Source organism: Parasteatoda tepidariorum, chromosome X1, assembly GCF_043381705.1.
Source record: "Parasteatoda tepidariorum isolate YZ-2023 chromosome X1, CAS_Ptep_4.0, whole genome shotgun sequence".
In the NCBI taxonomy this organism is placed as follows: domain Eukaryota; kingdom Metazoa; phylum Arthropoda; class Arachnida; order Araneae; family Theridiidae; genus Parasteatoda; species Parasteatoda tepidariorum.
The window spans coordinates 1478457-1493238 of NC_092214.1; the positions used below are offsets into that span (position 1 = coordinate 1478457).

Here is a 14782-nt window from a genome sequence, read left to right on the forward strand (position 1 = left end):
CTTAGAAAGTATATAACATATTCTAGTTACAAAGAGATAAACATTATATATATATNATAAATATATATATATATATATAAAACAAAGCAATGAAATAAAAATAGGATTGAACAGGATAGGAAAACAGCAGCAAGAGAAATAAATTGGTACTATTATAATATAAACCTTACATAAAATGCAATGTATACAGATTCAGTGTTACAAACACTTGCAGGGAAAGTAAATTAGCTTTTATTCATTGTTGTATTCAGTAAACCTGATTTGACAATGAATCAAAGAGAGAAAATCTACATTAGTTTATTTTATAAATACTTATATATAAATACTTATTTTATAAGTACTGTATAAACCTCATATTAAATGCAATGTAAACAAATTCAGTGTTACAAACATTTGCAGGGGGAGCAAATCTGCTTTGATTCATCGTTGTAGTTGATCTGACAATTAATAAAAGAAAGAAAATTTTCACTAGTTTATTTTATGTTGATGTGAGACAGAGAAGCAAATTAGTTATAAACAAATATATGCACTCTCTGGTCCAAAGTATCTGGACATTCCTCAAAGCAACATGGTGTCAGGGTGATTTTTATAGTTTGGCCTCAGTCTCTTTGTTCCTGTGGTTCGAAACATGAACAATGAGATGTATGTGGATGTTTTTGACTTGATCACCCAAGTCTATAGCAATATTTTGAGGAAGGCCCATTTCTCTTTCAGTAAAATAACTTCTTCATTCAAACATTAAGACTTGCTTAGTCATGGTTTTAACAAATTGGGTGTTTAAGGACTGGTATATTTTAAAATTTTTCATTTTATTCAATTACTTTTTTTTAAAAAGGTTGGATCATAACTACCACTCTTTGTCAAAACCTTTTCTGGGAATAAGAAATAATTTGAAATAAAGAATTATCCTGCATTTGATATTATAAGAAAATGGGGGAATGATTTTGAAAATAACTTAGCAATTAAAAAAAATTACTCAATGGGAGTTATCCCTAACAAAATCAGTTAAATGAATTTAATATATACCACACAGATTTGAAGTAACAAAGATAATCCTATTTTTTTCCAGAAAGATTCTTATTTATACAATCTTTCGGAAGAGAAACAACTTTTATATAACCCCAGAGTTGCTTAGAATTGAGATCATTTGAATTAGGTGTTTTTTACTATTGTAGGCTGCAACTGTCAATTATAACAGTTTGGTAAGCATATTCTTCTTTGTATTTATTCTTCAAATCAAACACAAAATTCTAAGGCATGAAGCAATGTCTAGCACAGTCCATAATTTCATAAAAACGTAACTTTTTAGAAATTTACATATTTTCCATAACATTACTATTATGACAATTGAAGGAAGGAAAAGGCTGGAAAAAATGATTTAGAGAACGATTAAAGTACTACTTGAAATACTAAAAACAGATCTTATAAAAAATGTTTTGAATTCAAAAGCATTGAATTCAATAACAAATTAAATTAGTTATTGAGTAAAAAAATTTTGGAAAACATCATTCAAAATTTTAAAATTCTCATTAACATGGGATTTAAAGTCCACTTGAACCTACTTTTCCAGAATGAAAGATGTCATTATCCTTAGAGAGAAGAAAAGGATAAACCAGTTTAGCACTGTTTTTGGATTTCGAGTAATAATATTAATAATTGAAGAAATTTTGCTGAAAAAGTTTCCGCAAAGAGAGAATGAAATAATTTTTAAAAATATTGCATAATGACCGTTCTGCAAATAAAAAAAATGGTGAATGTTTGCAATAAATTTTGCTGAAATGAAAAGAGAACAAGCCTTACGAAGTTTTCAAGTTGCACACAGAAAACAAAGAGATTGACAGTAGATAATGTGATGGTAGTTTCTCTTAAAGACTGGAACCCAAAACCAATGGTTATAAAATAGCCAAAAAATAACCTCAGTGCAGATTTTTCTGCAGTGAGAACCAAAAAATTGATAACACCATTAAAAAATGAAAACACCTGAAAATGTTTTAAAAAATTTCTCTCCTGCTTTATAGAATTTGACTTCACATCACTTAAAATAGGTCAAACATAACTTTTCAAAATAATTTCTGAAAATGTTAAGATTTATAACTTTTAAGAATTAACAATATAAATCACATTCAAAAATATGAATATGTATAGCTAAAAATCAGATTTCTTAATACAAAAATATGCATTGAAATGAAGGAGGTTAGAATAATTTGTTTATTCCGTAAGTTATGATAATGCTTAAAATAAAAAATACCAATAAATAATTTTGAACATAAATAACATAAAATATTTACTGTAAGATGATTTGAATTGATTAAATATTCAATTCAAATCTATTTAACATAATAGTAGATTTGAGAAAAATCAATAAGTTATAAAAATATTTGCTTACATAACATTGTTCACATGCTGAACAGTTCATAAGCATATAATAAGTTAATGAGAAATTTAAAAGCATATGTAAGGTTACATAAACCAAGCCACTAAAACTGTAGTCATTCTTTCATATTTCAGTTAAATGAAATGAATAATATAAAACAAACTGCAAATGTGAAAAGGAATTGAAAAATAATTAATTTAGGTAGTGGATTGTAAAATTCAAATCATGTTTGAGCTTGATAAAGATGTTAGAATTGAAAATTACATAGAACAATCAAAAGGGGAGATATGTGTATCTAACATGAAATTACCTATGAGTATAAATGATTTTTATAATATTGTTGATATTATTGGCGTATAGATCATTTTTACTAAAAAGATAATGACTAATACAACATGAATAATTTTATTTTCTGTAATTTAATGTTGATAACTAGAGGTATATTTGACTTCCCATACTCCTTCAAGTTACTGAAGTTGCACAATGGAATTCGAATTAAATCTAGATAGTTATCTAAAAGACAATAAGTGCATAAATTAGCATGTTTATCTATGACTAAATATGAGGGTCATTATGATTACTAAGTAGTTTTTTTGGGGGAAGGGGAATTTTAGAAATTTTAGTTCAGTCCCCATCGTTCAAGTTCAACAAATAATAGATCCTATTGAACAAATCTGAATTTCATTGTTGATTTTCTGGACTGTTTCACATTAAAATTTTGCAATAGGCTTGCAATTTTTTTATAGTTTCAAATATTGAAGTTTTGTATCATATTTTAAATTACAGGTAAAAACGTTCCAAACTGCAAGAAAATAGTTACCTGGTTAGATTTTTACTTTTATTCTTAGCTGTAATTTGAATGTTAATCTCAATATTACACTAAAAATTAATAGATTACTCTAAAATTTATAAAACAAAATATTCTGTATATTGCTATTCCATATTCAAAACAAATTATTAATTTCTGCACATATTTTAATTAATTCATTAAATTATTTATTCAAATAACTCAAAAATCAGACCTATACTCATGCAAAAATTGTACACATATGACCCTCCATAAGGATTGATATGCACCTTGAAATTCTTTGAAAAAATGATTTTTTTCATGCTGTATTTCCTTAAACAATAACATTAAAAAAAATATGATCCTAAAATAGCAATTTAATCACTAAATTGTTTTGAAAAATCGTGTAATTTAGAAATATTAACAAGCTAGACCATCTTCAAAACATTTTTTGTAGTGACCTTGATCTCTCAAAAGCTGTTGTTCCAAATTTCTGTAAAATAGGACTATGATTCCATATTTTATTGTTATTATTACAAAAAACTAGTTAAAAATTGGAAATATTTTTTGATTCAAAAGAGATCAGCATTTTTTACATAATTAATTAATTTGAAAATGGAAAAATTATACGGAGCATTTTCCAGTGTATAACTAAAATTCTTAAATATAATGTTATAGAGAGGAGTGTCATGATTGAGGCTCTATTCAAAAGCAGACTGTCTGATTTCATTTTATAAGAACTTTGTAAAATGATGCAGAAACAATTTTAGAATTTTTAATTTTAAAAACAATTCAAAAAAGAAAATATTTTGAATCTTGTAGGTGCATGTTATTCTCTTAACCTTATGCTTACATCTGGTACAAGAAGTAGGCCAGAAAAATAGGTATTTGCATGCTAAGCACTACATTCAAAAGATTAATTATAATTCCATAAATTTAGTAGAAAACAGATCCAGAGAATTAAAGCTAAACTCATATATAAACACCATTTATATCACTTTTTTTAAGTATAAAATTTCTTTATCTTAACATTCACCACAGTAAATTCATTAAAAATTGCACATAAGGCACCTATACAAAATGCACGCACAAAACTTACTTCATATTATTAACATCTTGTTTAGTGCAATGCGTGAAAGACTATTAAACATGATGTAAAGAATCATGTAAAAGAGTTTTTCTGTATTCAAAATGTAAAAAAAAGTATAATATGAACTAGCCCTAAGTGGAAAAATGATTTGACTCAAACTGGTGATGTCTGATTAGTTCTTTGGATGTTTTTAAAGTTAAAAATAAATCTATTTCTCTCCGTTATTTCCTCAGACTCTGAGGGCGTTTCTGCTTCAGAAGGAGCTTCAGATGGGGCTTCAGAAGGAGGCTCTGATGGGCAATCGGCTGCCATGTATGGATTATTCAAAATGCTTGTAGTTTCAAATGTAGTTGGTGGATTTCTGATATAATTACCTGATTGCATATTCTCAATAGCTTTTCTAAGCTAAAGGAAAGAAATGACAAATTAATTTTAAAGAATTATCATTAAGAACTTAAAGAATTGTCAACATTTTATCCCCTTCTCTGTCTGATTCCCCCCCCCCTGAATTTCTGACCAAAAATAAAATTTTTTTATTGCTGATAATTAATATATGTTCTATCCTAAATTTGAAAATGCCAAATATTTTTGTCAGCAAGCAGTTTTTTGCTAGACCTATTGGAGCAAAATATGTGATGCCCCATCCACTGATCTCAAATTTACCCTGCAATGCACCCTAGTTGTAACTTTGAACACTGTGATAACATGCTTATTACCTCCATTGTATTAAGGTGTTTAAGATAAATATTTGCATAAAATAACTATTAAAATTAGGTAAATATTTTAGAAAATAATTTTCTAACTTCAACGTTTAAAAAGCTTTACAATCAGTCTTAGGGCATCAGAGCATAAGAATCACATTTAGCACAAAACTATCTTAACTATTTTGACATGCAACAGTAACACTTGAAAGAGAAATTACAGAAAGAACAAAATGATTTTGATTTCAATTCCAGGTAAGAAATTGTGATGAAAGTGAGACTAGTTGCTCTGTCTCTTAGCAATATTCTGAAATACAAAAATAATTGCAGGATTTAAAGAGACATGTCAGTAGTGCCAAATTCAATTTCAATGATTCAACTTTTTTCCTCATCGCATGGTATGCAATGCCAACCATGCGAGCAATAAAATGCCGAACGTATACGGTGCGATGCCGACAGAGAAGGGGCTAAGTTAAGCAATAACTATTTGTATATTAACTACTTTACTTAAAAACATTGTTTTGTTAATAATTTTAATAAAACAAAACTTAAAAAATTAAAAAAAAAAGCATCATGTACATAAAGCATAATAAATGTGCAAACAACTTACAGAATGTTCAATATAAAATGATTTACTGAAAATATGGCAAAATTCAATCTGGTTATAAGCCAAAATACTAAATCTGGGTATAAGCCCAAAGTATTTTTTCTTAGTATTCATTTTTTAGTTCATTTTTTTTCTTATTTATAGTGTTTAATGGTAAGTTTTTGGAATGCATTTTATTCTTCCATCATCCAGTGGCCAGGTATAAGATGGCCTTCAGAAAAAATTCCAAAATTAAAGGATTCATAAGAAAACTTGCTGTTCCATAATTTACATTAAAACTAAAATGAAATTATCTTGAAACATCATGTAGTGCCATTTTGTTCAAACATATTTCTGTAACCCACTGACGGTTCTGCACGTAAAAAGTCGCATTTTAACCTGCAGTCTTCTCTGCATGGCAAAACCGGTTTTCCCATGTTAACTGATAGGGAAACTGTGTGTAGGGGTGAAACATTCTCCCAATTTTGCCTATTTCCTTAAGCGCCAGTGGGTTAAAGTTCAAATAAGAGTGACCGGATTAGAGATACTTTTGGGTACAAATTAGATATTTTAGGTGCACAAATTTATAAGTAAGTTAGAAGTGACTTGAGCTTTTAATTGGTATTTCATTTTATTTACTCCATTAAGACAAATATCTCTAATAGTATAAGAAATGTTTCTAGTTTATTTTCAATAAATAATACAAATTATATATAATGCCTACAAGTAAAGTATGCACAATTTTTCTCATATTATTTAATAAAAATAATATTTTAAATTGGATAAAGAAAAAAAAACTAAAGCAATTTTATAGCACAGCATATTATCTTTTAGCACAGCAAAAGGAAAAGGGGGCCGAATGTTGGAAATAGAAACAAATAGATGGCAGTGTTTCCCTCCTTGCTGCGTTACTTCCTGAGGGAAGTTGAGTCACTTCCTGTTGTCTCTCAGCTAGAAGGAAGTGGGTGTTTTTGTATTTAGTTAGTTATGTTTTGCTTTGTATAGAGTACGTTTCTTCTCTTGAAGAGTTATGTTTTAGTTTTGTTGAGAGTAGCTTTCATTCTTTATATTTAAAGTTTTATCTTCTTCAATAAATATAGTTGTACAGTCTTTTGTGAATTGAATTCTTCATTTATAATAGATGTCTGCAATATCTGATACTTAATAAGCTGGCTCCTATTTTCAACAAAAAGTTATCATAAGAGTCGCAGAGATGCTACACTGCGCGTATCAGCATCCTTATAGAACAGACCTTTAAATTACCATTTAGAACATCGGTATAATAAAATAAAATATTTTACATTTCATAAAGTAAAGTTTTAATTTCTAAATTATAATTAAAATAAAATCCGTTAACAGGTCTGCTCACTTACGGCTGTAGACTGACTATTTAGGCAAGGCTGAACTAGATAATCGTTGATACAGGTTAATTTGGAATAAGCGTGCATAATAAATAACCCTTTAAATGGTCTGAAAATAGTGTGAAGTAGAACAAAATATTTTTAAATACATCAAATAATGCAATATCTAAATTATTGGGGGGGGGAGAGAGAGAGAGAGAATGGTCTAAAATTCATTAACAAAGAGTTCATGTGAAAAAAGTTTTCTTTTTCAGCAAAAACGATATAAAATAAAGTTGTTCTTACCAGTTGGCACTGTGGAAAAAAATTAAGTTAAGTACAATAAATAATTCTGAAAATAATGTCAAGTACAACAAAATATTCTTAAATACATCAAATAACGTAATTTCTAATTTATTTGGGGGGTGGAGAGAATAGCCTAAAATGCGTTAACAAAAAGTTAATGTAAAAAAAGTTATCATTTTCAGCAACAAAACGATATAAAATAAAGTTATTCTTACCAGTTGTGGCACTGCACCAAAAAATAGAGCTGTCATGTTTTACATGAGACGAGCAAATAATTAACAGCAAAAAAATATTTATGCGCTCAGCGCGGCGCCGATTAAAACCTTACGTTGGGAGGGTGGGAGTTTGAGAGAAAAAGGTTAGAGAATCTCAAATTTTAGGAAAGTAAATTATTCTTCTATTAGAAAAAAAATAATTCAACCATATTTAATGGAAGAATTAAGGCTGCGACTGATTACATAAATCTGCAAAACAATGTAATAAGAAAAATAAAATGAAAAATTTTTAGCTAAAAATTTATTAAAAAAAAGATTTAAAAGTTTACTACAGTTAACAACTTGAGGAAAAACTAGTTATAATGAAACAACTAATAACAAAATAACTAATAATAAAAAAAATAAAAAAATAACTAAGCGTGCACCAAAAAAATTCTCAAGAATTAAAGAAGCGGAAACTAGTTTCACTTTCACAATCTTTGGGGGTGGAATTTTAGTGGGTAGAATGCCCTCTTGTTCAACGGAAATAACACAATATGACTCAGCTTAGAAAGTGAGAAGAAAATGCTAAAAGAAAGATATACCCCACCTCCTCTAATTGTCATTTCTACTTGGGCTGTTGAGGAGGAATTTAATCAGTTATTTTTAAAGGGGTTGGGGAAGAGAAAAGGGGATACTTCCTTATCTATTCGCTCCAATTACAATTACGCTAGGTGGATTTCTAGATTGCGATCTTTATTTAAGCTGGGGGTGGATGCAAGATGCATACCTTCTAAATTGGTCTCTTTATGCGATGTTTTTTTGAAATTATTATTTCGCTTAGTTATTTTCGGAAGTGTGATAAGAATTGGTGATTGTTCTGCAACAGAACGTGATATGGGTGAATATTTCGTCGACTTCGTTATCAATTTTTTTAAGTCCTTCTCTCAGAAAATTATTTTATCTTAAATAATTTTCTTTCATAAATGTTTTGCTACTAAAAATTATTTCGTCGGAAGCGCCGCATAGAGGAATAATACAACTTTTTTTTTTTAGATGACGTTTTTGCCTAAAAATACGTTGATTGCAAAATTAGATCAAAGGATTATACAAAATAGTTAAAATCATAATTAAAAATAAATAAAATTATTATATTTTTTGAGGGAAAACATATATACCTCTTTCAATGCTACCACTCCTACTAATCTACCAATTGCAGTAACATAGGCATGGTTGAGGCCCAACATTGAAAACAAGGAATGTACCTATTATAAAATTAACACATAGAATATAATATTTAATAAATAATTATATAAAGTAATATAATCATTACCAGTTTTATAAAAAGAAAACTAATTTTACTTTAATAAGTGAAGTTCGTTCAACTAATTGAAAGGGTGCTGGATCAATGTGGCATTTACTGAAATCTACAGGTGAGTTTAGTTGATCTTCTTCCCATGCTAATTGCTACAATAAAAATGTAAATAAATTGAATGTAACACAAAAATTTTCTAGATTTAATAACTTAGAAAATTTAAGAACAAAGTAATTGCAGTACAAAAAATTGAACTTACTTCTTCTTGAGACATATCAATTACTCTCTCTTTAGGCTGAAACAAATATTAAATATAAGTAAAATTAATTATAAAAGTCTTAATCACAATCAACCATCCAACCCTATATGCCTATTTAATACAAAAGTAGCTGTAAGATTGCTATATTGTTTAAACAATTAGATTTAGGTTAATCTAGATGCAAACTGCATTCAAAATAATATGCAATTCAAGTTTGTTTTAAAGGATATTAATAGGAAAATTATTTTGTTAAAGTTTTATTAAGCACAGTGAGCAAAAGAAAAGCGAATCACCCTATATAACTTGTGATTTAATAACTGGATTTTCATCTACTACGAGTTTGAGATGACCTCAAATAGCCTAATTAATTAATGCAGACTATATTTCAAATTACAAAATCAGACACAAAAAACATACTTTCTTTAAATAAACATATATTTTTGAAACATTTGTAATTTTGGCCCTTAAATTTACTGGTAACTGCAATCTAGGAAATATGAACCCAATAGTTTGGTCAGAAAAGCGGTCCAAAGTTTGAACCCCTTAATGTTAAATTTACTTTTTGCCTGTTTTGCAACATCTTAAGAATTTTTAAGCAAATCAAAAAAAATTTTAAACACAATTATGAAACCTGTTAATCCAATTATCCAAACCTGTTTATCCATTAATTTTTATATTATTACATTTAATAGTAGTTGCAAAATTTTGAATTATACAGTATACAAGTTTTTACATCATTTTAAAGACTAATTTTATAAGGCAAAATACAAAATCAGTAGAATAGTTCCTGAGAAATTGAATTTTAAAGAAGTATATTTAACCTCTGATTTGCCAGGAATTATTTAACCTCTTTGATTATTAAAACTTTAATTATTCAGTTTATTTTCTCTTTTTTTTGCACACTGTACATAAATAACTTCAGTTTTTATAAGCGAAAATTAGTCGTAATGCTTTAACATGCTAAATATCATAATTAACACCATTTATAGGTTTTATTTGTGAAATATTAGTATTTCATCAGTACTACTAAAATGTATTTGAAGAAGTGAATACAAATGGGAAAATTACTGGAGTAAAGTTTTAATTAGCTAATGCCCGGAAAAAAATTTTGTTCTTAAATAGATGCAAATAAGTAGATTTAAACAAATTTATGCTAGGCAAAAACAATTCTCAAGCTATAGCAAAGAAATAGACTGCGCAATAGTTTTATATAGATTACACAATAGTTTTTGATGAATTACTTTTTAGTCCAGATGGTTTAAGTGAAGAGAAATATTTACCATTAAGAAGCATAATGCAGTCATACGAATTAAAATTTCAACTTTGCATACTCTTTTCCCTTTTTTATAACAAAACTAAAATAGTAAAGAAGATACAAATCATACAATTTTAATAGAACATCAAGAATTTTAGCTTCAAGTTACAAATAATCTGTGGCATTTCCATTTTAAATAAAAATAAAAAATATGTAAAAAAAATCTGGATAGCACTTATTATGATTTGCAAAAAGACGACTTGTATAGAGATTCCAAACCACATAATATACTTAAACAAGTACTGAAATATTTGAAATGTCAATAGGCAACTAAAAATGGATTGCAATTTGGATGTTCAATTTATTTAATCAATGATTTAGCAAAAGTAAATAAAAGTTAAACTAAAATATAATTTCCTAGCTATTTAATAAAAAGAAAGAAAAAGCATAGAAAAGCATACAGGTTTTGATGACAAAGATTATCGAAAAATAGATTGATAAAATAATTTACAAACAATACTATCAAATAAAACATAACTATAAGAAAACACAATATATGTTACTAGTTAGTGCGACATTTACAAAGACAATCCACTATATAATTTTAAAAGCAAAACAGAAAATTTTGAAAGAATTAAAATGTGGTCAGTCATAAAGGTTAAATTAGAAAATTTAAAATGACAGAGCAATAGAAAAATATTTAAAAAAAAAAACATCTACAATGAAACAATAACATACCAATTGCACTCTTTTAGGAATATTGGGAGTGGGAGGGCCACTATTATCTGACTGAAAGAAAATGTTAAAGACAAATTGTAGAATAGGAAAAGTAAGAACAAATGGAAAACTTAATATGAGGAATGATTATTTAAACTTAGTTTTACAGTAAACTATTTCATATTAAAAAACTTTAAATGAACATATGCAAGTACAGGTAAGAAGTTACAGATTTTCTGAGTTTTGAGGCAAATGCGGATGTAAAAATTGCATAAAATTGTATGCATTTTGAAAAATAAACCCAATGCTTCCTTCTATGATGTGTTAACATACAATATATCTCCATCTGTAAACGTCTCATAATTTGAGTACTATTTCTTCTCGTTATGGTTATGCAAATGTGGTCAATTAAAAGAGTGCACATTGTAAAATATTTGACTCAAGAGTTTCTTTGTGCTGGGTTTAAAATCACAAGGATATTGGTGTGAGCAATTTTACTTAACCATCCAACCTTGCTAGGTTAAACTATCAACAGTGACCACATAAAACAGTCAAAATTGGTTTGTCTAATATCAAAGAAACTTAGATTTATTTGATATAAAATTTTCACTATTTTCAAAAATTAAATTAATATGCACGTTCTCTGTAGTTTACTTGTTAAGATTTAGTTCAGATAGTAAAGAAATAAAGACAAGCGATAATACCAGTAGGCTCTTAGGTGCATGATTATATATCTAATGATATAATTAGCTATGAATCTAGTTGCTATGGAATTCAGCTAGTATACACCGGTGGACATATATTGGTTTTGAAAGTTTCTGAATTTTAGTCTTAACAATTCTTAAAATTTCCCTAATTTTAACCTGGTTCTTAAAAACCTACTAATTATTTGAAAATTAAAACTTAAATTTAAAAATAGATTTTCTTCATATAAGAAAAAACTAGGTAGGGGAGAGGGAGGTAACATTGGGTAGTGGGGTAAAAGAACAGGGTTCCTACTCAATTTCGGAAAAAAAATCCCTCAACTTTTCCATTTATATAACATAAATTTCAATAAAAATCCATTCATATTTTATCTATACCATGCAATTTTTCATGAGAAAACTTTTTTTTCTCTTTGTAATGTCAAATATTAGATTTTGTGAGCAAAAATATACAATAGAATGGAGATGTGGAAAAGTTTCACTAAAAAGATTTTATAAGACAATTGTAATAGATGTTAGAACTATTTAACTCGAATTTCAAAAACTTATTACTGTTACTGATAATTCTGGAAATGGTTATTTTCTAGGTATGATATAGGAATTTTCTGAGGAAATTAAAAGAAATATTTTTAGCCTAGCTAATTATATGTTGCTAAGGATTTAGACTGGTAGAAGCATGGTTCTGTTTTGTTTGCATAACCACTGCTGTTTGGGTAAGACCGGATACAACCATCACCACATAAAGCTGAATTAGGATAACAATGTAAAAAAATAACATTTAAAGAAATGTGCTATGAAAAAAGGGAAATTTGTTTTCAGTAACAAAGAAAAGGAAAAACCCTGAAACACAATGACCTAAAAAAAGAGCCTATAAAAAACTGTTTAATAAAAAACAAATCCTTGATTGATGACCAATAAAGATGATAAAACCATCAGATGCTGCTTGTTTACATTGTACTGGTGTATTTTCTAAATCAAAAAAGGGGAATGGTGGATTCAATGAGGAAAGTGTTTTTGCTGGGTCCACGAAACCTGAAGTAAACTTGAGGAAGATAATTGCATCAAATGTAAATTTTGCATATAATAATTGTAAATTGTCTATATTCATACAATATACTCATAGTTGTAATACTTAGAATACATAGTTGGATTCTGTTATGCATTTTGGACTCTCAGTGAGACAAATGCTTATGAATCTATTGTTAAATAAAATGTTAGACACCAGTAAAAAAACTAAAGTCCACTAAAACCTATAGTAATCTTTCAGGCATTACAAGGGACAAATGATAAACATATATTCCAGAAAAGCATTCCTCAGTAATAATTTTTTAAAAGAAAAAAATAGAGTGCTCATTACATTAATTAACCCACTTCATATTATATACCTTAACCTGCATACCAATCATCATTTTGTGCCTTCAGCCCTTCCCTCTCCTCCTCTTTTCAGTTGCATAGGAATGTACTACGATATTTTCCCTTTTCCTAATATTTTTCCTTTTAATTTAATAAAAATAATCTTCAAAATTTGCGTGATACTTTTCTTTAGAACTATGTTTAATGTAGTTTGCAGTTCCATATAGTTTACCAAATTAAACGATTTTAATCTGTATGAAAATCAAGAGAGAAACTAACATATTCCTTCCTCTATGACTTTCCACATGCTAATGGGGAAAGCATGCGAAGTGTTGCCATAGGTAAAGAGTTCTGCTCTATGCCACCTGCAGCCCATATCGATCGCCAATGGAGAAATTAAAGTTACAAATTTTGATTAAATTCATATTGTTACAAAATGAATTTAGTCAATTAAACTAAAAAAAGGGAAAAAAACATAGATCAAATGGAAAAATCATGTAAAAAATATCCCTACAAGTAATCATTTCATATATGTATTTTTTTTAAGTTGGCCTAGTTGTTGTCTTTCCATTGATCACAAAAGAAATAAGAAAATGCTTACTTTGGTATTTTATATCAGGCATTTTATTTTTTCTCAATTAAAATCTTAAAACTTTTAAATAACTTTAAAATTAATAAACTAACAACCTAAACAAAAAAATTATTAAAAAGTGCATAAATATGTTTAATATATACTTCTATTTATTTGATGAATTGTACTACAACACTGATTGTACTACATTTGGAAATAGCTTGTTTATATCTGGCCAAGTGCAAAAACTCACTTAAGCAACTACAAAAATCTCAACTATAATACAAGCAAACATTTTATTATTAATTCTCAAAGCATTTAAACAAGATTATATGTTTACCTTTTCACTTGGATTGGCATCTTGTAGAGTAAGTGCTTTCCTAAATATGGCTTCGAAAGCAGCACGTAACCTAGAATCTAACATTAAAATATAATAGATAAATCAGATAAAATAGACATATATTTTAAAGGGTACCCGAGGGTACATAAAAATTGAATGCATAAAATATTGTCATTTTATTTTATAAAATGTTAAAATATTGTTACAAATATTAAATAGATATTTTTTTATTCTTCTATAAGTTACTAAAGCAATATGGCTAACATTAATGGAGTATATAATAAATGGAATAATCATTTTCTTAAAGAAGAACAAAAATACTGCTCACAAAAGCATAATTAAACAGTTTTAAAAGCAAAACATATTTAATGTATATTTTCTATACAAAATTTAGAACTTTCTTAACTAAATATAAAAGAATGAAAATTACAACATAGAAAACACAGACCCTTATAAATCTACATGAGAGAATGCAAAATAACCATTCATCACTTGTTATCTTGCATAAACAATGCAATTAATATAACTTTTTTCACATTAAAGACATTAACAATAATATTTTTTTATGCAGTAAAAATGATGAGTACACAAATGAAAGAGATATTTACAACAATATATCGTAGCCATCTCCTAAGTGATGTTATGTAACATTATGAAAAATGTTGAACAAAAAACCATCTTTAGTTTTAATTCATTCCAACTAAAAGTGAAAATAGGTCAAATGTACAGAAATCATTATACTATGAGACCATGTATGCAAAGCTAATAATGGAAGTTAAAAATACTTGAATGATAATAAATTCTAAAAAATTCATTATGAATTTACTCAAGTACATAAATTTATGTACCTATTTCCAATAGTTCTAATTCATTTGTCTGGTTAATTTTAT

General features: G+C 27.6%; 1 protein-coding gene across 1 annotated transcript in view; it reads right to left on the reverse strand.

The window, feature by feature from the left end:
* Window positions 1–3317: 3317 nt before the first annotated feature.
* Window positions 3318–14782, reverse strand: part of LOC107451958 (chloride channel protein 2) — a 170157-nt gene continuing 158692 nt past the window's right edge. Inside the window, exons 20-25 of the mRNA XM_016068320.3 lie at window positions 13893–13969; window positions 10946–10996; window positions 8953–8988; window positions 8741–8845; window positions 8557–8643; window positions 3318–4656 (exon numbers count right to left, since the gene is read on the reverse strand). Of these exons, the coding sequence (XP_015923806.1) occupies window positions 4405–4656; window positions 8557–8643; window positions 8741–8845; window positions 8953–8988; window positions 10946–10996; window positions 13893–13969 (608 nt within the window). The 3' untranslated portion in view covers window positions 3318–4404. The remainder of the gene's footprint in view (window positions 4657–8556; window positions 8644–8740; window positions 8846–8952; window positions 8989–10945; window positions 10997–13892; window positions 13970–14782) is intronic.